This window comes from Apteryx mantelli, chromosome 17 (assembly GCF_036417845.1).
Source record: "Apteryx mantelli isolate bAptMan1 chromosome 17, bAptMan1.hap1, whole genome shotgun sequence".
Classification (NCBI taxonomy): Eukaryota; Metazoa; Chordata; class Aves; order Apterygiformes; family Apterygidae; genus Apteryx; species Apteryx mantelli.
Genome location: NC_089994.1, coordinates 13,156,725 through 13,181,491, shown reverse-complemented (window position 1 = coordinate 13,181,491; position 24,767 = coordinate 13,156,725). Strand labels below are relative to the sequence as shown.

General features: G+C 39.2%; 1 protein-coding gene across 2 annotated transcripts in view; it reads left to right on the top strand.

The window, feature by feature from the left end:
- The window catches only part of ADGRD1 (adhesion G protein-coupled receptor D1), a 169,354-nt gene that overhangs the window by 123,573 nt on the left and 21,014 nt on the right, over window positions 1-24,767 (top strand). Inside the window, exons 20-23 of one of the 2 annotated variants that reach the window (XM_013949192.2) lie at window positions 3,691-3,757; window positions 4,782-4,848; window positions 12,732-12,823; window positions 13,593-14,197. In XM_013949192.2, the coding sequence (XP_013804646.2) occupies window positions 3,691-3,757; window positions 4,782-4,848; window positions 12,732-12,823; window positions 13,593-13,656 (290 nt within the window). In that variant the 3' untranslated portion in view covers window positions 13,657-14,197. Of the gene's footprint in view, window positions 1-3,690; window positions 3,758-4,781; window positions 4,849-12,731; window positions 12,824-13,592; window positions 14,198-24,767 lie in introns of those variants that run through there. The other variant, XM_067306966.1, reaches the window with a different exon arrangement.

Here is a 24,767-nt window from a genome sequence, read left to right as displayed (position 1 = left end):
TTTGGCAGTAGAGGGGAACAAGGAACTCTAGAGAGAGTTCACTGATCTCCTAACATATACTGAGAGTTCTGAGAGATGCTACTCCAGTAAAATGAATTCAACAGTAATCAAAGAGGCAGGTTACCAAATGTGCAGAGCTGATTGAAGTTCCTGTGTATTATCTTTAGTCCCAAGGGTGCTAAAATTACCTCAAAGCCTGCAGTTGTCAGTAATGCAAAAGAAGAGCAACTTGAGGAAGAGGATAATATCCTACCTTTACAACTACCTTGAGATTGATTGGGAAAAAAAAATACTTTGTTGTCTTGGTGATTTAGCATAACACACACAGATTAATGTATCAAAATTTTTCCCACCTACCCATTTGTAGGGTGCTGGTGATATAGTTTGTGATACTGGAGATTTTTCTGTAGCATTTTGGCGTTAGCCTGTTTTCCTGTTTCAGACAATTTCCTTTCCTTTAGATATATATGCTTAGAATAGAGATTTCCTTCTGAGCTGTCAAAGATCTAAACTACCTTACTTGCTGTTGCTTAATATAGTCCCAGACTTCTCCATGGATATGATATAAACCAGTAAAAAAAAGAAAATCATATGAAATTAACTTCTACAAAAGAAATGAGAGAATATACTTTTCCCCATCAAGTCAAATAGGCAGTTTCAGGTTTTGGAAAGAAAAATACTTTCATTTGTGTCTAATGCTTCACTTTTCTCTATAAATGACATATTTAGCCTTTTAGAATTAATGTCTTAAAATTGCTTGCTTCAAATTGTCTGCTATAGAGCTTCTACAGCCTTTCAGTTTCTTACTATATATAGAAGACATAGAAGCTTTAAAAATACACCATATAGGTTTACAGGTATTTTTCATTTTATTTATCATTAGTGCCTGAGAAATTTAAAGCAAATGGATTAGATGATATGAAGTTTAATGCTGAAGAAGAGGACAGCTACTGATAATCTGTCTGACATTCATTTTACTCTCTGCCCTAGCGCCTGTGTTCGGGCTCCTGTCTGAGCAAGGATTGCGCTATGGGGCTTCTTGTGCCCCAGTATTCAGAGCTGATGCCTACTCTGCAGGCTGTATTTTGATGCGGGATTCTGGAAGTAGCTTTAGACTAGCTGGCTGGGGGACCAGAGGAACTCTAGCTGCAGCAGCACAGAGCTCGCTGTGGGATGATTTACCCTATTCGAATGTGATGCTCCATTGCTCAGGTACTACAGGGACACAGATGTCACCCATGCCATAGCTCAGCTGCCAGAATGCTGTACAAGAACATTTTCATCTGATGCTGTGCTCTGGAAAGTACAGTCTGTTGCACCATAAATTTGGTGATTCGGGGTAGAGTTGGTGAGCATATTTGTAACATCTGCTAACTGAGAAAACATTCAGACACAGTAAAAAACCATAATCGTATTTCTTTCATGGATGAAAAACAGTGCCAGCACAACATTAAGATTACCTATTATGGATGTAGACTAAACTTTACAGCTCTTATGCAATTATTACTGACAAAGGATTAAGCAAGCACATTTATGTTTGTGTATAATATATTATCCATATAAACTTTTTAGTCCAGATCAAATCTTATGATGCCCTGAGGCTAAATATGTTTTTTCAACCTTTATGAAATTTATTGAATGATTGTTCCTTAGAGGAAAAACACTCCTTTTTCATTGTAACAAAACCTCGTTGTTGCTTCCATTACCATCTACCTTTTAATATCCTGTTAATGCAAAGTAAAGACAACACTGCACCGTAGGCTGCAGACCATTTTACTTTCTCTGACTTAACAGCTCTTTTTATACAGATGACTGCACTACGTTTCATCTGCATAAGTTTTATTATCTTCCCAAGGAACTCTCTATTTAATTTTCTTCTTCACTGCTGTTTAAAATTGATAAAGAGTCATGCTAAATCCTTTGCATATCCAGCATTTGATTTTGGGGAAGAAAAGAAAGGCAGATGAGAAGTACGAGAGAGAGTTACGTGCAGGTGTTTTTGCTTCTGCGACAAAGTCATCTAGGAAGAGCTTGTTTGCTGCGGGAAGGGAACTTGCATCAGAAGACAAACAGTACCAATCAGCAAAGTTAGGTCTCCTCATTAACTGGAGATCTGGTTGGAAATCTGCAGACATCCCTGAATGACTTTTAGTCTAGTTAGTTCACATATTCATGGCAGCGCGAGTTTCAGCAGATGCGCTTATGTCTGTGCTTAATTGCTCTGTTGAATATGATTATTCTTTGTTCACATGTGTATAGGATTGTCCTTTCTTAATACATGTATGTGATAGTAAACTAAAATGTTGCCTTTGCTTAAGTCTTACACAAATAAAACTTCTAAGGCTTATTTATGCTGATTTAGACAAGTATGGGAGAGCAGAGTCAAGTTCATAGGATGTTAAACTCCAAACTGCTGAATGAAATTCAAAATCTAAGACCTAAACAATACCTGCATGTGCTGCTTTTTAACTATTGAGTATCTTTCTCATTTATAAATACAAGCTGTTTCTAGTCACAATCATAAAAGAATCAAAATACTTCTTCCCAAAACTGTAGTTCTGCAATTACAGCAGAATTTTACAGAATTTTCTGAGGATGATGCTGGCAAGAGTCAGCAGAAATTAAGTGTCAGAGGATTTTGTAAAAACCTCATGCAAAAAACAGTAGAATTTAGAAGAAAATTGGTACTTTACTTTAAGCTATCATATATAATACTCGGTCTGGGACCTGGTTATTAAATTCTGTAAGATGATAAGAGCCCCCAAACTTCAGATTTGATTAAATCATACAGGGATTAACAGACAATCATTTAATATTTAAAGAGATGAGGTTTTACTATGTTCAGAACTACTGGCAAGAAAAACCCTTTCCAGCTCCTGGCTTGGAAAGCTGTGCTGAAGTGGCACAACAGGATATCGCAGTGCTACGGGCCAGAGACGTGCAGCTGCCACTGGCAGCAGAACCGTAATGTCTGACTCCGCGTAATTCCTACGTAATCCCGTAAAAATTCCTACGTAATCCCGTAAAGCCTTCTTGCACCTCCAGGTTGCAGCCCCGTGGAACTCTCAAAGCCCATCTGGAAATGAGGTCTACTTTAAATGCAGAAATCCTGCAGGGCTATTATATATTTATATTAAAATAAATCTTGTTTGGGCATCTAAGTGGGATCTTAATTTGCTTCTGTCTATTCATAACTGTCTTTCACTACCACTTGCAATGCTCTAGACAAGTAAGTGTCACCATTTCTGACTTCTTGCCTGCTAGTCATGTACCCATGTGAGAAACTCAGCTCTGTTTCCTAGATTGTTTTTTAGTTCATGAACTAGGTGCACTTGCTTGAGGAGAGTGGTTAAATTAAATGAGCCTGATATTGCGCCACAGAATATCACTTTTTGAAAAGCAAGAGATAAAAACTCTATTAAAAAAAAAGGGTTAAAAAAACCCCAGATTCTTGATGAAATTAGGACTAATTCAGTTTAATTGTTAAATTATTGCTTTATTGAAAAGTCATTTTGTTGTTTGCAGTTAATTGATTAAAACGTTGTATTACACAGAAGGACTCTGAGTTAGACTTAATTCTAAAATAACTCAGCTGTTCTGTTGTCCAAGTGCAATTTAGCTGAACTTGCATGGTTTACTGGAAGGTGCACTTTTGTTACTAATATTGCCACCAACTTTGATTTTTTGCAGGCTGCCCACTGGTGATCTGCATAATTTCTGCAGCATCAGCCATAGACAGCTATGGAGAAAGTAACAAGTGAGTATGAAAACGTCTTCACTCCAGTTACAATAAGAATGAAAAACGTGGTGGTCAGGATAACTCTTGCAGATCTTTTAATAGGGCCACAGTTCAGCACCATCTTGCTGACGAGTAGGGAGACAGGCTGCATAAAACAGAAGCACTGTGCATATATTGTAGGCATATTCTTATATCTAGAAGCCTCAGGTTTGGTTTTTACTGCTGAGGCTACATCTGTATTTATACGCTATAAGCTCCTGAGATGTTTTGTCTATTTTTCCCTTTTGCTGCAGAGGCATAAGGGCACCTACAGTGGCCACCAATGTGAGCGCTCTGCTTACCCCACATGCAGAGTAAAGTGGAGGCTGGACCATAGCTAATGAGATGAGAATAATCTTTGATTAAAGATATTTATTCTTTTAAAAAGAACTTCACTGAAACATCTGAAGATTTAGAATTGGTATTGTTAAAAAATTTGAACAGAGTTCCAGTCTAAATGGGAAAAAAACTCCTAAATTTATTTGAGATTACTGTAGTATTCAATCCTACCACAGTTTAAGCAAAAGATTTGGAACAACGGTTGTTTTTTCTGTGTGGTAAACTAGCTTTTATAGTCACTGATGTAAGAAAGAAGTGTGAAGTTTACATCATGTTTCCCAGCTAGGCAAGGAAGAAAAGCCTTAAATTTTTCTCTTGCTACAATGACAGTGCTCAAATGAAGGCCCACTATACAGTACAGAGGAACAATAAATAACAAATAATACATTTCCTTTCTTCCTCTCTTTCCATCCTTAATGCCATGCCAGGGCATGCCGGGGCAGACAGCTGCGCTGGCTCTCTGCAAGGTACAAAGCAGAGATCCTGCCTCCGAGTCCTTGAGGATGCGGGGAAAGAGGAAGTCCTTGCTGATGCTCTATCAAGTCTCTTGCTTTTAAAATTCATCAGTCTTTTTGCACTCTCTTTTACTCTCTTTTTTTAGTTAAGAACATTACTAATTAAATGACTATGTTTGATCTAAAATCATTCTGCTTTTTCTCTGCAGCTGCTGGCTTTCACTAGAGAATGGAGCAATCTGGGCTTTTGTGGCACCAGCATTGTTTGTAATTCTGGTAGGTAAACCTACTGCTGCTGCCGTTTTCTTATCGCCCATCTGTGTCAACCACACAACAGAACTTACTTGAAGGTCTCATGTCAATTTTTGTGCCAGGCCATTGAAATTGCTTGAACTACAGAGATGAATGGTTCAGAATTATTTTGTTTATGTTCCAGTTTTAGTGTTTCATGTCATTGTGTATTTGTCTGTGCATATTAATTCTCACACTATTCATTTCACTAGTCCAAGACAAAAGTACAACCTAAAATTCTGGGACAATCCTTTTCTGAAACAAGCCTATTGGGATCATTAATAACTACGCAGAACTGACTAATCTTGGGGGTTTTACTGGTTCTGAGAAGGAGCCCCGACAAGAACCAGTTCTGTGGTTTGTGTTTTATATAGGCCATTAAAAGTTGAAAGGCTAATTCCATCCCACTGGTATTTGAAGCTTTAACTTTTAGAGAGCTAACTTTCCTAAATGAAAACTGGGTGCCCTCAATCAAGCTGACAGTCAGCAGAATTTGCCAGCAGACAGCAGGAATGGGTTAGAGTAGCTGCACGAGTCCCACCCCTCGGGTGAGCTCCAGGGAAGGCAGCAGGCTGCCTGCACATCTTCCTTCCTTCCCTGGCACTGTGCCATGGCGAGGAGCTCCTGCTCTTCCACCACCTTGCAATTTAATAGCAGCTACTGCGGTGTGACGAGCTGGTGGAGGCAGGGCTGCTGAGGGTTCAGGTGGCTGCCTCGGACACTTGGGTCAGTTAATCTTTCCAGAGGCGGATGTGAGTTCACGACTCAGATACTGATACATGAATGTCCTACAGCAGTTTAATTATGCCCACACATTAAATTACAGTGAATTGTTGCTTAATTGCTTTGATTACTTAAGGAGTCAGGGTTGTTTGCAGGGATTAAGTGGAGATTATTCCTCTACAGCACTATCTCCAATACTCTAATTGATCAGGTTATATATGATTTCTGCTGTGGGCTGTAATGTCAGAGAAACAGACCCGTTGATTAGTGAAATCATACTTCCTTTAAAGCTTTACTTAGATTTGAAAGACATGAGCCCAAATCTAGACCAAAGTCTGTGCCTACTGTGCCAGTTACGGAGGTGCAGCTCAAAATGATAGCCTGACTATTCGCTTGGAGGAGCATCAGAAGGAAGCCAATGACTCTACCTTTTACTTCCCCGAGAAAGCCAGAGACATCCCCAGCGTTCTCCACACAGAGGAACCCCTCAGATCCTGCTCAAAAGGACTGTCTCCACAAGCTGCAGAAAGGAAGGAGAGCTCTACATATAGCCAGTGCCACTAGGCCATCAGTGTTTACTACAGTATATTTCCATAACTGTTTGGCGAGTAGCAGATGGCTGCTTGGCTGACCTATGGTCACAGGCAATTTTCAGCTGCAGCTCAGTGGACACCCTAACATTGGCCTCGGAGATAGCTAAATCAGCACTGCTCGTAGGCAGCCCAGCCCAGCATCCCTTCCACTCAGGCTACAAGTGCTGAAACAGTAGGCTATGCAAACATTAAAAAAAAAAAAAAAAGGGTATATTGATGTGGCAGAAATTGCTTCATGCTAGCATTTCATCAAATGATTAACAGCAGCACTGGAAAATCCCTGTGCAGTTAGGGTAGAATTTCTTTTACCTAGGTGAAAGAGTATATGTATAAATAAGAAATGTTGATCACTGGGTTAGAATTGACTAAACAGCTCTGGACTGTACTCCAGCAAGCTTAATTTCTTGCCTGTTTCTACCTTTGACTTTCTGTATGTAATTCTATATTCAAAGATATGTAGGTATTGAAGACTGGAGAACATTTAAAATAACGTAATATTCAAACATCTTATCACATCAGCACTTGCTTTCTGGCCATTGTTTAGCCACAACGGAGGAAATGAGATGCAACCAGTAAAATCAAATCTTTCCCAGCTCCTGTCCAAAGATGGTTTTAATCAAAACATGCCAGAGAGTAAAGCACTTACTTGCCTGAGTGAGCACAGACTTCAACAGTTTGCATGCATAGCTGCTTGCCATAAAAGTAAGGGTTTAACTGTCTGGCTATCACTTATGATATATAATATCTGTACAGCTGAAGTTATATTCTTGTAGGGATACAAATATTTTGAGAAAGAGAAAGAATGAGCTCACAAGCTTCATCCACGTAGAACAATTTGTTAAATAGTCTAAACTCAGCTCTGCCCAAAATAGCAGCAAGCTGGTTGACAAATTATCCTCTCTGGGCATTGAATATGCTGGCTGAAAAATGTGTTAGTGCCTATAGGGAAATAACAAGGCTAAACACTATTTTGTGTGTGCATGTGTGCCTGAGTTCTCTAACTAGCAAATTAGCCACTAGTTGCATGAACTAGTGTTCTGCTCTGAAAATACGTCCTAAAAAGCAGTTTTTGACTACTTTAATCCATAATTTCTCCCTGCCAAGAAAAAGGATTATGCTGGGAAGAAAACAGGGGGATTGCTCTTTTCAACTCCCACTCCCCAGAGCCGAGGCAGACACGTTCTCCTTTCGTCCTTCCACAGCCTCACAGTCAATATAGACATCATGGAGCCTTGAACACGATGATGTGGTAGGAGTGTGACTGGGAAAAAAATACACATACTTTTCTAGGGAGTAATTCACAGAACATCCCAGCCCTATATGGATTCCCACATCCAAAGAGCACTTTTCATGGGGTTTGAGTCAAGAGGCATGAGGAAAGAAATAGTTCCCTTTACATGTAGGTATTTTGGCTTCTAGTTGCTCCTTAAAGTTTAAAGATCACTTCCTCCCCACCCCGCCCCCCCAAAAAAGACCAACACCCTCTTAAGGCGACTTTGCAAGAAAATTTTTGCAATTAACAAGAAACAAAATTAACCTCAGTTGAAGTTGGTCTGGGAAAATATGTCTTCAAAGGAAAAACTTAAACAAAGCACCTGAATTTTTGGAACAGGGTAGTAAAAACCTTCTGGCAGAAGGCTTTGTTTGTTATCAACCATCTGCTACCTTGGTGTGTTTCCATAGATATGGCAAAATTAAGGAAATTCTCCTGAAAGTATCTGTGTCTATGGAGCAGTGGGTATGCTAGAGATCGTGAACCAGTCAAGTGTGGGGGTGAAAATACTGGGCTGTAGTGGCAAGTTCTTTCTATTGTTTTCCCCATAAATAGTTATTTTCCTGGTGTTTTTTACAAGTATTTCCACTGAACAGCAATTTTGTGGAGCTGAATGATTTTCTTAGCATATTGCTAACACCATTCAATGCTGTGTGGTCATCAGCTTTGTAATCAGTATCTTCATATGATACTCCTGGGAGCTTGGGTCCCAGGTGGAGATTGCCATCACAGTCTGTAGCTGATATATTAAGCACACAGGAAAAGATGCTCTCCCCTTATACCTGCTAATCATACATGATTTAGTAAGTTCTATTGGCTTCATGGTAATTATTCATATCTTTATGAGTAGCAGTGTAGAATTAGGCTCATTTTCCTGTGTTGAATAGCAGCTTACTCTGCAAGTAGGTCCACTAATTTAAAAGTGACAATTTGTGTCCCTTATTAGGCATCACTCATCACGAGAACAGGTGACTTAATTGGACTCATGATGTTCAAAGGCCCTGAAACAGTAGGATTCTTCAAAGTTGTTGAAACTGAGTACATACTTAAGTGCTGTGGTGGATTAGAGCATAAATTAACAGATCACAGGAGCGAAGCTTCTCATTTTTTCTTATTAGCACTCAGTTATAAGTGCTTTTACTATTTTAAAATTAATTTTTTTCTTACTTAACTCACAGGAGAGCATGCAACATATTTTAGAACAAGGGAACAGACTGTAAGAAATTAAAAATGAAAGCTATTAGTGCTAGGAAAAAGGAGAAATCAGGGATTTGTTTCACCTTCTATTTAGTATTTTTCTTGTGCATTTCCTTTCCAGTCTTAATGGTTTACTCTGATATTCAGCTCTGACTGGTGTAACACCACATGTGTTAATACTAAGTCATGTACCCACAAATCCAAAATAACATAATTTAGTCTGTTCTTTCTGTAGTTGGTCTGGTTTAGCTAAGAGTGGAATCAGGCTTTCTAAAATAATTTCCACAGTTTTGAACATCAATCTAACTTAATTGATTAGCTCTGTATGGAAATGTATAATACCCAGTAATGATTACTGATGTGACCTAGCAATGGGCTGCAACTGCAGTAACTTGCAGTGTTAGTGTGCTACTAATGATGTTGTGATAAGAATCAAATTAACTGACATCAGAGAGTATGTTACAGCTCGGACTGGAAGAGTCTGTTATAACTCTCTGTATCATTGCCTGAAACTGAAGTGGAGCCTAAAATAGTTTGTGGTTTTAAGGAAATCTGGTCAATTGATTTAATTAAGGGAATATGCTTTATCTATTTTTTTAGTTCCTCTGTGCTGCCAAGCCTTTTCCTGGCTAGGACACAACACACCAGATCAGAGGGTTTTACTCATGGGATTTCTGCACTGCACTAAAGAAGCAATAAAAATCTCATGAGACCTAGAGGAAATCTGGATGAAACCCCTGCAAAGAAACCTAAGTGAAGGAAAGAATTTGTCTCACTGTAGTTCTATCCCAGCTTTGTAAAACTCTGTGAAACAGCAAAGCAGCCCTTTGAAAAGCTAGCCACCTTGACATGGAGTTAAAGCTGCTTTTCTGCTTCTCTGTCTTGTGTGACAAAACTTCCACTGACTCGATTGCTGCATTCGTTCTGCTCTTGCAGTTAGACCTTCACAACATCCTGCTGGGATTGTTGGCAAAGGGCTGCAGCATTAAGTGCTACAACTGCAGATAGTTCTTGTAGGTCAGACCATGTTCTCCTTTTCATGTCTCTTCCTGTAAGTAGGATTGCATGATTAAGCAAACAGGGTTTGGCTCGTGCACTTTTTGTTTTTCTGTGTCCAAAAAGCTGGTCTGAAGGAATGTTGATGAGAAAAGATAATATTGAAAGAGATCTTTTTTTACCCATTAAACTCTAGTCCTGATCTGACAATTTTTAGGCAGGTGAAACTGTCGCTAGTATGAGCCAGAGCTCACTGAGTCGCTGGGATCTTTCCATGGGCTCTGGTGGGCTTTGGATGAAGCCTGCAATAATGAGAACTGGCGGCTCCTGTGGATTGCACGAAGAGTGGCGAGTGCCTGGGGCTGGACCAGCTCCTTGAAAGGAGCCCTGTGCATTAGGACACAGGCGCTATTGTTCTTAGCTGTGTTTTTTAAAAAGCAGAATGTGGTCAGTGCCTGCAAGCAAATAAATTCTAAGTTTGTGTGTAATTTCGAGGCAAAATAACTGCAACTGCCAGGCAATCTGGCCTTCCAGAAAAGTAAGAAATAGGAGCTATACACAGTTCCCTTATCTAAATGTTTATCCTCCTAGATTGAATGTTGTGATATAGGTTAAAATACAAACGAGTGTTTCATCAACTAAGCATTCCCCTGTTCAAATCATTGGCACAGTATTTATGCCAGATGCCAAAAAAAATCATTAAAGGAACAATTCAGTGGCTGTATTTTGGTTTCCCATTATAATGACAGTGGAAATACCTCCATGCTTCGCTTACTGAAACACTAACAAAGGAAGACATCCATAGCTAATCTGTTTATTTAGGCTGGATGAGATTACTCTAATTTCTAAAAATACTTAAACAAAAATTTTCAAGTGGTTCAGGAAATTTAAACATAGAACTTACTTGGGGACTTGAGTGTAATGGTTCGTTGCTAATTTTACAAGTACCTTGTTTTTTATTTGCAGTGAGATCACAGTGTTTCCTTCTCATCTGATAAACATGTTACTGATGCTTCCCGAAAGGGGTGTATTCACACTGACTGAACAAGAGGAGGATCTCAAAGTATTTATAAACCTCCATTTTAGACAATCCAAAATATCAAATAAATTAATTTCCAGTTTCATTTCTCATATATATAATCATGAAATTGAAATTCAACTAGAAATGCTGAACAGTTTGTGTTTTGGAAAACCACCTAGTTTCTGTCTCCTTTGCGACTAGCTTGCTTGTGTTGTTTTGCTGACTAGATCCTAGCGTTCATGTCCAGTTTGAGTGGGAATCTGCAAGATTCTGAATATTCCTTTATTGGTACTTATCAACCATAACTTTTATTGACATTGGTAAGACATTCTTTTGCTTGCCTACAGTGGAAATTTTCTGTGAGTATTTTTAGAATACATTATTTATACATAATCTGCATATTTTAAAAATGCTATACAGAAAGCAAAATCTAGTAGTGTCTGAAGAGTTAAGAATGGAAGAACTGTTAGTGAGACATCCACAAGGAAATGTCAGAAGGGGAGACTAGTATTTTGGATAAAAACTAAATGAGGTTGCTGAAAGATTATACATAGGGAAGGAAACGAGGGCTACAGAGAGGCCTTTCCTGTGAAATTCCCCTGGAAAGCTGGAGTAGTGAGGATGGTTGTTGGTAGACATGCAGCAGAAATGACTGGAGAGTTTGGAGGAGGAGGAGAAGAGAGGAAGAAAACAGGAAGTGTAACTTATCTTCACTGTTTGCTGCTTCAATCAACCTACATATTTAGCATACAAATGAGTTGCTCAAAAATGCCCATTACTGCCTCTCAGAAGTCAGAAAACGTATTTTCAGAATATGATTTGGTGGGAACAGGAAAAATGACCCCAGTGCCTCTGAACACTGAAACTGTTACTCACTTTTGTAAAGGTGATTGAACAGTGAGTTCACTTGTAATTAAAAGGCTGTCAGCTCCCCCGAGGAATGCTCTGGATGGGCTGTAAAGTCTTGGCAGAAATGATTTCTCGCAGCTCTGCTCATACCTTACACCAGGTGATGATCTGCCCTTATGTAGCTAAAATTAAGAGTGGACAGATGATTTGAAAAATACCAAGGATAATTATCATCATCAAACGTAAACATTTTTTAATTCACCCCCTCATCCCCCAACATTAGAATGTTTATGTCAAAATAGATTATGGTTATTGAGTTTTAACTGAATAATAGTACCATTCTGAATTTTTCTCTTTCTTTTTGTTCTCTAGTTAAAGACAGGTTTGTTCTTTTCTTGTTCTTAACCTCATGCTAAATATTCTGCTTTGTAGCTGATATGTAAGTTTGGACAGGAAGGGGGAAATATGTCTTTCACCTTCACATTCTCTCCCTCTCTCTTTTCTTTTTTCTTTAAACCCAAGGTCTTTTCACAACAGGACTGTGTTTGCCACATCTCCTTTAAATGGTAAAGATTCCTTTCTTTCTTCACTTGTGACTCCAGAGCAAACTTTCTTTTGTTGCATCTTTTTAGCGTTAGTCTTTTCAAGATTTCCTAGATCTCTGGTGGGAATTCTTTTCATTTTATGGATGTTTCTGCTGGGCCTGACATCAAAAAGAGTATGGCTTTTGAAGAACAGAGTTTAAGCTTAACATGTTTTCCTTATTGCTAGTTTAAAATGTACCTCATGCTTAAATTGCAAGCAGACTTTGGGAAGGAACCAGAATTATACACCATAAAGTCTAGTGAGAAAGGTGCTTTCTGAAGTATGTGCATGTACAAGCACAAAGGGACACCCCCACCCCCCCATGCGCCCTGTTCATTGAAGTTCTTGTCTAATTTGCCAGTTGGTGGTAGATTATTAGGGTATTTATTTGTAGACTAGGGAGCCTGAGCACTTAATTGCTGCAAGAACTATCCAGTGTAGGGGAGAGGGAAATCCAGTGACAGTAAGGTCAAACAACAGCCCAAAATTAGAAACCTCTTTCACCAAATAAATACAACAGGCAAAGTTCTTAGTTCCTGTTCTATTTGTACAATACACTCTTAGGGCACTCTGCATCTCTCACTCGTGTGGTACTTATTTTCCTGACCAAGTCTTTTTCCTCCTTCTTCAGGTCAATATTGGTATTCTTATTGCTGTGACAAGAGTTATCTCAAGAATCAGTGCAGACAACTATAAGGTCCACGGAGATGCCAATGCATTCAAGTAAGTTTTTCTCATTCAAATTGTACTATAACAAGTTAATAATCTCAAGCTAACAATGTCATATCATAAAGGTAGGTATCATGGACTTATCCCAAAACTTATCCCATATCATTCCTCTTTAGAAAAAAACAAATAATGTCACAGGTAGCATATTATTCTCTTGAATGCAGCCAATGAACCTGTATTTTATGAAAGCTGAATGCTGCACAAGATGAAGCCTGTCGTTCAGCACAAGCTAAGGTGTTTTCCTGCTTATTAGAGGCTCCAGTTTTCACTGATTCACAATTTCCCTTTTTAATAATGGAGAGGTTCCTCTTCCTACTATATTCAAAGATAAATCCTGCAAAGTATCATCAGTCTGTACAAGGGTATTACAACAATTCCACTCCTTCAGAGGGTAAACCTTGTTTCTAGCCCCCAAGTCAGCATAATATTTGGGCATATACTTATCTTTAAGACCCTCTTGATACTGCAAAGCATACAGACTTATGCTGGATTTAAATGTGCGTTTAAATCCAAGTATTTCTTTATATTATAGTTCTTTGAGCCTCTTGGGATGGTGGCGTCTCTGAGAGTGTATCATGTTTAAATACTATGCCAGAGAGGTGAGAGGGAAATGTACAGTAGGCACGTAGCTGTAGCTGAACACACAAGGACAAATTCTGATTTCTAAAATCCATAGCATTGTATATGCGTAACTAAGAGAATAATATACTGAGTTTACAGTAAGATGCTGAATATTGCATTTTGTATCTTGTTTCTTCTAAAGGTGCTTTAATCCAAATACAAAAAGGACACTGTATATAACTCAAGGAATATATAACTTAGAATAAAAATGTGATGATGGTTTGTGTTTTATATTTCTGAGTCACAGGCTATTGTGTGATAAGGATCTGGTGTCACTGTCCTGAAATGGTGACATAAAGAATCATTTTTATGCTTAAATTACTTATGTAATTAAGTTTTCAATATTGGTGATGCTTTTCTAACTGAAGTTAGTTTAGTTATTGTGTATTTATTCAGCAGGAAAAGAAAACCAGTAAATAAGTTTACACAAAAATCTATAAGATAATTACTTTGTAGTGAAATGAAAACATTGGGAATTAAAGTGGCTGTTGATTCAGGTTTGGCTGAGTCCCTGTGACCTTCAGAAATACAGAGGAAATATAGAACCTTAGGAGGCAAATAACTGTGTATTGTCAATGCCAATTTGTATATTCTATTAGAGTTATGAAAACAAAGGAACAACCTCCATAAATAGAAGAGGAGCTACACAGATAACTCTATGTACTTAGACATTTCATTACTTGTATTCTAAAGAAGACTTGATTCAATATACACTGTACCCTGCATACTGATATATAGGTATATGTATTAATAGGACACCTTGTGTCCTATGTATTAATAAAGCTATATAGGTGTATATATAGTAAGAAAATTTATGAATAGTTGATGTAGGAATAGGAAGAAATGCATTTTATCAGGAGTAAATGTTCTTGGTCTAAATAATATCAGCTCTAGATCTGGAGTGGTGGAGCCACATCACAAGATGATCCTTGTTCCAAGTATTTTTTTTTTAATTCAGTTTTAGGAAACAAAACAACAAAAGCAAGGTAGTGGAGAAAAGTAATAAGTAGTGGGAAGATACATCTGAAAGCATTTAATCATGAAAGCATTGGTTAAGCAGAAATATGCTGTGGTAGGACAGCTTTACTTATAGAATTAAATTAATTCAATTAAACATAATTAAAGGTAAACAGAAGATAAACAATAGCTCTTTTTTGTGGATGTTATTACAGAAATGTGTGCTCAGAAGAAATTTGAAATGAGGAGGGGATAAATAGCTGTCCAAATCAGATCTTAGAAAGCATTTATACCCTGATTCAACATAGCACTGAAGCATGATAAATTAGTTTCATCTACAGAGGATGTCACAGAGAAAGTAACTGGCGTTACTGTTGGAAAAAAGAGAAAAATAAGGCTTTTGTAAAACTGGATTTCTTTTTTTTGTCATCAGTATTGCTTATGCAGTTGAGAAGTTTATATGTCTAGTATAAACTGGTATATCATTCTGTCTGTAGTACAGTTTTCCAAAAAAAGACAAGAAAGAAGCAAAAGAGGGTTCTGTTCTGACAGCTATATGGGAAATGTTACTCACAGTAAAACATAAATGCCTTCAGCCACTAAAGAATCCGAGACGTTGATTAGAGCTTGTTAATGTGTGAGAGTGGATGAGCAAAGCAAAAGCAAACGGTGACACAGGGCACACACAAATCACGCAAATGCTATAAGTAAGTTCTGCAGTTTCCGTCAAGTCACTCTCAACAAGGACTACACAGCAATTTTTGGATCAACAAGTTCAGTTTGGCTGGGGGAGAAATCACTGAAGACTGCAAAATGCTTTGTGTAGTATGAGCCCTAAATAAAGGGCCTGTCAGGCATCCGTCTAGGTAGCGCAGTTCGTTTGACATTAGCTATGGGGGAAATTGGAATATGTTAGAAAGAATTTATCAAACACTTTCTGGAAACACCTCTAAATTAAAATGGCACAACATGATTTTGGTGAGCCAGGAAAGCACTTTGTCAATACTCTGCAGGTTTTTTGCTGCAGTAAAGTGGCACATAGGGCAGAAGGGGGGTTTTTTTAGGCCTGTATATTCATGGTTTCAGAAAGCAAAAGACTATAAAGAAAATGAAAGCCACAAGGCAAGGAGCTAGGGAGGGGAAGCCTGCTCAATCCAATAATCTTGAGAGGGGGAAAAAAAAAAAGGAATTTCAGTGCTGTATTTTCAAGCTGGGATGAAATTTAAGTGGCAAGCACAATGAGAAACACTAAGTTGTTGTCTGGAACAATTTGGATGATAGTACTTGAACAGCAGGGTTCCTAAGTTTACAGGTGTAATGAAAGGCATAGCAAAGCTGACTGGAGATTGACGGAAGTGCCCGCGGAAGAAGTATCACGGAACCGGCACTGCCGGCTCGCTTCTCCTTGCTAGCTCAGGCCACTGCTTGTGTGTGCGTTTAGGGCCCCGAGCCGAGGCCGCCAGGCCTGCCGCTGTCTCCGAGATCCAGGACGAACAGCACTTGTAGATACTCGAGTCCGAAAATCTGAGCCTGCGGTTTTTACCGAACGGGCTCCTCCTCAGCCTCCATCACCCCTCGCCGGGCTGTGCTGCCGGAGGGGAAGCCTAATCTCGGGGAGAAGGGCTGACCTGCCCGGGCTGCCGCAAGGCCGGCACCTCCGGCTCCGCCGGTCCCGCGCCGCCGGAGAAAGGCCGGCTTCTGCCGCGCGATTTCCCTCGTCTGGTTTAGGCGCTCGCCTGAAAAGTGCTGGTTTCTCCCCGGTGACTACGAGGAAGCCCCGACTGCCCAGCTGGTACCGAGCGATCCGCTCGGCTCCGGTCTGAAGCCGGGGGGAGATGGATAAGTCCCGCTCTGAGGCCGTGCGGGGTCGTGCCCGTGGCTGAGCAGAGATTAGCCCAGGAAATTGTCGCAAAAAGATGCAGTTCGGAGCCATGACGATACCAGCTAGAAAAGATATTTACTGTTAGAGGAGTGCTAGGCCTGCAGTGTATTTAGTTTCCCTAAAGATTAAGTTCCTTGGCAACGCAAGTGGATAATACCAACGCGGACTAGTTTCTCTTGGCAACAGACAGCAATAAACTGATGTAATTATTTACAGTAATTGTTCCTCATTTTCCATATGGCAACAGGTCCTCTCGGCATGCTGACTCAGACGGGACTACAAAATATGTAGGAGAATAAGCCCGGGCTTAGCTCTGAGTGCAGCTTCCAGGGAGGCCTGGAAGTGGCCAGGAAGATTTTCGAACGCTTCCTGGAAGTAAAATACCTCAGAAAAGGCTTTATGTAGAAGTCATAAATTTGTTTCAAGCTGAGTTTTCTCAACACCATTTTACTTTATTGTATTTTTATATTATTTTTCAATTATTTCGTTTGTTTCACAAAAGCTTGAACTTCATGTTTAAAAGCAAAATTAGCAAAGGAAGTTTTTTTAAAAAATCATTTTTTTAAATCATAAAATTAATTCATTCAAATTCTACCCAATTCCCATCCCCCCCAGAATGAAGTGCAGTACATTATGGGCTGATTGACCTTTTCAGGTTCAGATGTTGCTTGTCACAGTGAAGCTATCAGACAGCATCTTGCTGATCATTTTATTCTCATTTTAGAGATGTAGGTGTGGGCCTTTTTTTTCTGGAACTAAATAATGATGCACCCCAAATAAAATATTGGATAAACTGAAGAAGAAGCATAGAGGAGTAAAGCTTATATGGATATGATACATGAACTACAGAAAAAAAAAAATAGTTTAAGGTCCAACCAATTATTTATTCAAATTAATTTCAAATTAATTCAAATTAATTAGTATATGATCAGAGATATTAATTAATGAATAACAGACTCCTGTGACAGTCTGGATACTAAAACATTTGGTAGATGAAAGTTTTTTGTGTGTGTGAAAATGGTTGCTTTTTGGCATTTGAAACTTCAGTTCTTTAAGAACAGTTTATTGCTAGGAACTGAGCAAGGAATTATTAACAGCTCCCATTTATTATTTGAATTTATTTGAGGACACATGTTTTTGTTTTGTATTCTGAGGCATATCGAAAGCAAATATATAGCATATGAGCTGTGTCAGTTGTGATTGATTATATTTGAACACTTTATTAGATGAGAAGTTACTGACTCTCAGCAAAGTAATTTTGTATATTAATTCAGATGGTCATTTCTGAGGATGTTTTGCATCCAGAAAACAGCTTTTCCACCAAAAAAAAGCTTGTTTGAATGCTTTTTCTTTATAGAATGCTGAAGCAAATACCTTGAAACATTTAAATGTATATATACGCATTTGTTTACATTATCCATCCTTCTTGACTGGGCCCTCAATTAGGGGGATAATTAATCATATGTTTGTGTTTAAGCATATGAGTAGTCTCCTTCTGAGCTTAATGCAATTAAAGCAGATTAGTTTAATGGAATTGCTCAGGTGCTCAAAGAGGCACGTGATTACATTTCTGAGTTATGGACCATTTGAAATCTGTTTCTTACTTATTCCTGCTGCACGTAAATTCTTAATTCCTCTCTTATGCACTTGTGCTTACTTGGAAAGAGTTAGATAGCTGGTACTGTGAGAAAGGATGTCTAGTGTGACCGCGTGCTACCAGCGTGCACATTTCATTACACAAAAAGGGAACTCTTTCCCGGTTAAGTCTGTCATAGGTAGTTGTTTGATCACATGAGTTACATGGCTCCTGGATTACTAGGGTTAAAGTCTAATACAATTTTCATAGACCTTAGTCTTGCACTGAGACTAATAGGAATTGTAACAGAGGAAGAAATGCAAAGCACATCTCTCTATCTCTGTTCCAGTAATGGTTTTAGTCTAGAAACAAAGGTACCATGCTTGGCAATAGCACTGTGCTTCCACAGCTTATTCACTTTTGAATCATATTTGTCCAGAAAAGACAAAGTTTCATTAACTTAAATCTCTATTAAATTGCCAAGTTCAGCTCTTATTGAATGCTTTCTCACTGCTTGTTCTGAAATGGCCCAATGAGTTGGAAAAATCTGTATCATCATTTTTATAAAGTGTACACTTCAGAAGGTGGCGAACCAGAAGTGATAGCTATCATAACTGTCCATGGAGAAAGCAATTACAACATAATTAGAAATATTTCTTAGCTTTTTACCCCATTCTTTGTTTCATTTTACTCATTTCCTTCGTCCCTCAAAGCTCAATCTTCACTCAGTAAAATAATGAAACTGTCTCTTAGTTCTCTACTGAGGGAAAGGAATAACATTTTTTCTGTTAAGTTAAATTAATGACTGAAAAGTGGAATGAAAGGCAGCAGCTTCAGTGCATGGGAGCAAAACAGGGTTTCAAGAAAAGCTCAATGAGGCAACCAAGTAATGTAAGCTGTTGTATTAGCTCTTTCCACATTTTTGAATACAGGATAAACCACTTTGGATGAAGCTGAAGTGATAACAGGGTGGATAGGTTTAATGTGAAGCCATTCCTTGTTTTGGTTATTTGGGGAAGAAAAAAAAAAAGCTGTACAGAAAGATTTTCCTTCTGACAGATACAGCTAAGAGCGTGCTCTCCTCCGACAGCTCATGATGCTGCAAACATCTGCACGGTTTAACCGTGTAATTGGCCATTCCAAACCACTTTACAAAACCATCCATTATATCCCTGCAGCACGCCAAACGCACTATAGCAAATTGCTCATCCATTTAATCAATGATCCATTCCATGTCATGACTCCATATCGGTATTTTACGTTGTTTATAAACATAGCGTCTGCCTTTCAGCCCAGTCACCTTTTGTCTCAGATTAAGTTAATGCATACCACACCTCCAGAACAGTGCTGCTAGCTTTGGTGCTTTTATCATCAGCCATTACTCTGCAAGATACTGCGCATTTGTTGCACTTTGTTCCTGTGATTCAGTGCCTGTTTCATGCCTTTTGGAACACCAAGACATCTCTTCCTAAGGATTATTTCCAGCTGTTCATTTTCATAGAATCTATTCATCAATCACAGCATTGGCTTGAAGCAGGCTCTAGAAATAGTTCTTCTACCAAAGGAGATACTACTACCTCACTCCATAACTAAATTCCAGCTTTTTATGATAGCATTATGAAATTTCTTTTTTTTCCTTTTTTTTTTCCTTTCTTTTTTTCCCTCCCCTCCAACCAGTGTGAGGACAATCTGCAGCCAAACTTTTCTGAAAGTTCATGGGGATTCAAGATCCATAGCACTAGCAAATACATTCTGTGCCTTGCTGGGTGACAGATGCTATAGCTGCAACCCTTAGAGACACTTAAATGTTCCGAGTACTGCTTTTTGGTGTTCTGTGGAGAAAGAAAAGATCTTTTCACATTTGCTGAAGGAGAGCCTTCCGTTAGAAAGAGCAGCCTGTCAAGTCATAGCTGCTTTCAGCAATTCTTTTTCCTGACAAATTCTAATTGTGTGTAAAGAATCATGTTCCTTGGACATGGCTTCAAATAGCATGAGCTATGTACCTCATGGAAACCCTTGGAAGGAAGAGAGTGCCTGGCAATAGAGGAAATAATTAAAATGAAAATATTAAGCAATGACAATTAGTGAGCTGAAGTGCTACTGCAAATGATAATGTCTTAAATCTAATTAAATTTTTGGCTCATTGAAAACGACAAATACAAATGTAGTTGGGTATCTCCTTATTAGACTCAGGGTTTTAGACTAAAAATACATGGGTTTGAACATAGGCAGTAGGTGTATTAATGAGGAGTGCTAATCTTTTAGGAACCATAATGATAGCAATGGTAGTGCTTTCTTTACTGCAGAAGCTAACAGACTGGGAGGAAGGCTCCAGTCCACACTGTAATAGTGCCAGGCACATTTTGGGCACTGCCCTGCGACTGCATGGACCTGGCCTCAGCACCCTCTCGGGCAGCAATAGTGATCACTCTTCTAGGCTGGCCACATCCATATTTTAGATGCTTTGATTATTCAGTATAATCCTTACATAATGCACTCTACTGAATTTTTTGTGTGCTCTTGTCCTTAGCTAGGCCAGGGTTCCCCTCACTCTCCCTCCCTGAGCACTATGTTCCAGATGTCTCCAGGCTTCCTCCAGTAAAAGCTCAAAAGTCTAAGCAACAAAATAAGATTGAACTGCTGGGGGTGGGGGGTGAGAGGCTGTAGCGTAGAGGAAGGGTGATAACAGCTTCCAAGTATGTAAAACATTGCTCCAGGGAGAAGACTACTTTCTGTGACCACTGGAAAAGGAACAAATAGTAATAGGCTTAAACTGCTGGAAAACGCATGGGAAGAGGGTAGGAAAACAATGGAGTTGATCACCTGGGGAGCTGCTCAGTTTGTCACTGAATGGCTTCCAGAAGTGGTTGGACAAACATCTGTCAGGACTAACTTCTGATGTCAGGCATGACAACTGATCCTGTCTTGTGGCAGAGAGCTGGACAAGATGACATTATGAGTCCCTTCCAGAGCTTACTTTTTCTTAGCTCCCTTCTGAGCCGTCACCTTTTATAGAAATTGGTTTCCATCCATTGTCTCTCCTTACACAGGATTTACTGCTCAAGGGTGGCCAAAGCCTGTTGCTTGTGGGCTTCAAAAGACCAAGGAACTCTGATACTCATGTTTAGTCCTTTCTCTGTTAAGAAAGACACAACCTTAACAGTGATTAAAAAAAAAGGGTATGACCTCCTGACAGCTTAGCTAGCCTGCAGACTGCTGATGGCCCTATCTCTGAGCCACCAGCCTCAGAGGAGAATGACAGCAATAGGCTTCACTGTATGAGGCTGGGATTTCTGAAGTGCCCACCTTGTAACAGAAACTAAGCAAGCACCAGATGGCTAATTCTAGTAGACCTCTTTGAAAAGGCTACCTTCAATGCTTTAAAGTGTTTTTGGGTTAAGGTAGGGGGTGGGGGGAGTTGCCTGTGCACATCGATTCAAAAAGGTTTTGGTTCAGGCATTCTGAGTCTAAATTCTGTATGGCTGCTACATGTGACATGGCAACAGCAACGAAAGATAAATAGCTACCTCAGCTCTATCCTGCATCACGTGGTTTGAGACATTATAAAAAAAATCCCCACTAAAATACAGTGGGTGTCATTCATTTTCAAGACAGCTAGTATGTATTTCTTTTTGATGTTTGCAATTTTAATACCTTCAACTCATTCATTAGATCTAAATGATTAAAGTAAAATCCGTATTTGAGGCTAAGCAAATATATTTTATATAAAAATATATTTTATATAACAGGGTCCACAACACACACCCATACTATACCAGCAAGACTTGATATTTAAGAGATGCTGGATTGTCTCAATACAAATTATAATGCTTTTCATTAAAGATGCTTAGGACATATCTGTTTTTATATCTGAATGTCACAATAGAATGAGGTTTATTAAAATTTGGTTAATTAAATCCCTATGATGAAACCTTGCTATGAGCACAAAACTGGTGCAAGGCAGCTGCTATGGGAATTGATCTGGCAGGGACAAACTGAGCTTATGAAAATCTTGAAGAAGTTAGCAGAAGTCAGGTGGGATATGCAGGATTGCTCTTAGTGTGCTGAATGCGACAACAGCATCAGTAATGGAAGGATAGGAGAGAAGGTGTCCTACCAAGCCACCGTTCAGCTGTTTCTTACCTTCAGTAACTAGAAACCTGCATTGTGCTTACTGATTCGTGGTTGAACCAGTCCTTTGAAGCCACCTATCAGTCCCTAATAGATGGTAAAAGCTGTTACTGGAGGTGAAAGTGTTTCTCAGCAGGAGATTGAGGCTGCACTAGATTGAGACAAGGCCACCTTAAATCAAATCAGGATTTATATGGCATTTAAGGGGAACAAAACTCTGCTGGCCCCATGCCCACGGTTGGAGTGCACCCCAAAGAGTTCCTGAAGAGTCTTTTGCATACACAGGAGGCAGGTCGGAGGTGATGTTAGAGGTTTGATACTGTGACATACGGGAACAAAGCAGGTGTTTGGGTTTTTTTTCCAAAGTTATCTAAAAAGAACATGACTTCTTTACTTTATCTGAACATTTGACATATTCAAAGCTTTATCTTTAATTCTACACATATTTAGCTGCTAGCATAAAGTGCTTTTTTTTTTTTCCCCTTGATTGAAGATACTCATGCTGACTGACTGGCTTATCTTCCTATACTTTCACATGTGTAGACTTTTTTTTCATTCCACTGAAAGGATCAGTGGCTAGCCAAGCATCTCATTTATAAATAGCTTGGTGTCTTTTAGAGGAACTAACGTATTAGCACAAATTCTCTCCTAGATTTAAAAACTCAATTTTCTTGATGAAAACTGCAATTATTGCAGTTAAAAGAATCTGTCTGGCATATCAATCATTAATAAACTATTATAATTGTTTCACATGAATGAATTCTCTGGAAGCATTGATATCTATAAAGGCTGCTCCAGGAGCCTACTTGAACATCTGTTCATTCCGAAATGTCTTTTTCAGAGCAATGCCATTTACAGAGCAGGATGGTTTGGAGGACATTGCTCGATACTCCAGAGAAAACAAGTGTCTGCTGCTGACTTGTCTGACCCTTGGAAAGTCATTTAACCTCTTTTTCCTGTCTCTCTCTTTCTTTCCCCCATTCCCCTCCTCTTTTTATCTTTATCTTTTTTTTTTTTTTAATCATGCTCTGCTTTGTAAATCATGTCTCTTAGGAGTTAGGGCCTCCATTCACTAGGAGTCTAAGATGGCTTCAGTGGGGTTTAACTCTTCCTTTGTACCAATATGGGTTTGGGCTCCTGTGCCTCTTTCAGAATTCTAATAACAGAAATCCTTCTTCAGGTTTTGGAATCTATAGTGAAAAGAAAGATCTTTGAAACTCACATTCTATTGTTTTTAAAAATGCCCTAATTTGTCAAAAGCCCTGATTTGTCAAAAGCCCTAATTGCTTTTAGACTTCAGTCCTTTAGTATCTGATTTTGAGGCATGAAACTGCCAGTAGGAGGAGGAGTGTGTCGTATGAGTCATAGCTTTCTGCATGGTACCAGAGTAACAATTAAATGCTGATCGTTCATCATGAAATGGTACAATTCACTGTGAACAGCAATAGCTTCAAGAATTTGCTTGAAGTGCTGCATTTACATCCTTGGGCCATTTATAATCCTAGAACTTCTGTGTCAGCCTTATGCAGAATAATAAGACAAATATTATAGTTATGCCATTGCATAAAGTAAACGCTTATTTAAACGAGCAGTTTGTGTGGAGCTGTTGGCAACTATGTAAATCACTACCCAGCCTGACACAGCTCTTAGCTAAGTGTAATTTACATATTTTCCCCACAATGCTCTCTCCAAATAAAATAAAACAAATGAAAAATACAAGTAATTGCAATAGGAAAAAGGTCTTATTTTAGTATCTAAAAGTTTGAAAGGATTTTTGATTCTATCTTCAGGTAACTAAAAAAAACCCCCATCATTAACTCCAGCAATGTTATAGGTGTTTTGGAAATAAAAATTGCAAATTACACACAATTCTTTTCAAGTGAAAAAGAAGCAAGGCAGGAACATATACATCAGTGGAAGAAATGGAATAAAAAGCACTTTTAATTTGAACTGGTATTAAAGATAATCAAAAGGGCAGTTAATTCAGACCAAAATTAGGAGCACAAGAATGTCACGAGTAGTGAGATTTTTGAAGTGGGGTACTGCAATCACCCGATGAAGAGCTATGTTCTTTAATTCTACGCTGTTTATTTTCCCCAGTGAGTCTCACACACACCTTCCTCAGCAGCCCTCTTAAGTTAGTTGCCTTATTTTAATAAACATATTAAAAAAAATAAGGACTATCCAATATATGGTAACAGAACAAAGAAGCCCTGGCTGTTCTCATATAACTAGAAATGATAATGACGACTCAAATTACTTGATCAGAAAGGTAAGCAGCGTCAGACAGACATAAATACGTATGGAACAGAATAAAGGAGGCTTGCCGTGAGCCGTTGTTCGAGCTCACTGTACAGAAAAGGAGAATTGGCAAATTCTCAGTAGACTAAAAAGCTAGGAAATTAAAAAATAAATGAAGACGGTGTCTATTTTTCAATTTCATAACATATATGGAGCGTCTCATTAAAGCAGAGGGCTTGAGATGCTTCCAGACAGCCTCAGCGCTGGCGCTGGCGCAGCCCGCGGGCCGGCTGGCTCCCGGCCCGGCCCCCGGCCCCCACCCGCTCGCGGCCCAGCATCCGACAGCCAGGAGGAGGCTTGCGGCGCTGGGACATTCCCAGGAGAGCCGGGAGGCAGGGAGAAGGCGAGGGGAAGGGATCCTGCACCCCCAGAGCCTGCCTGCTCCCAGGGCCTTGGCAGGGAAGCGGGCAGATTTTCCACAGGGTGCGGCGAGCACCTAGCGGGGAGACGGCTGAAAGCAAGCCATTTCG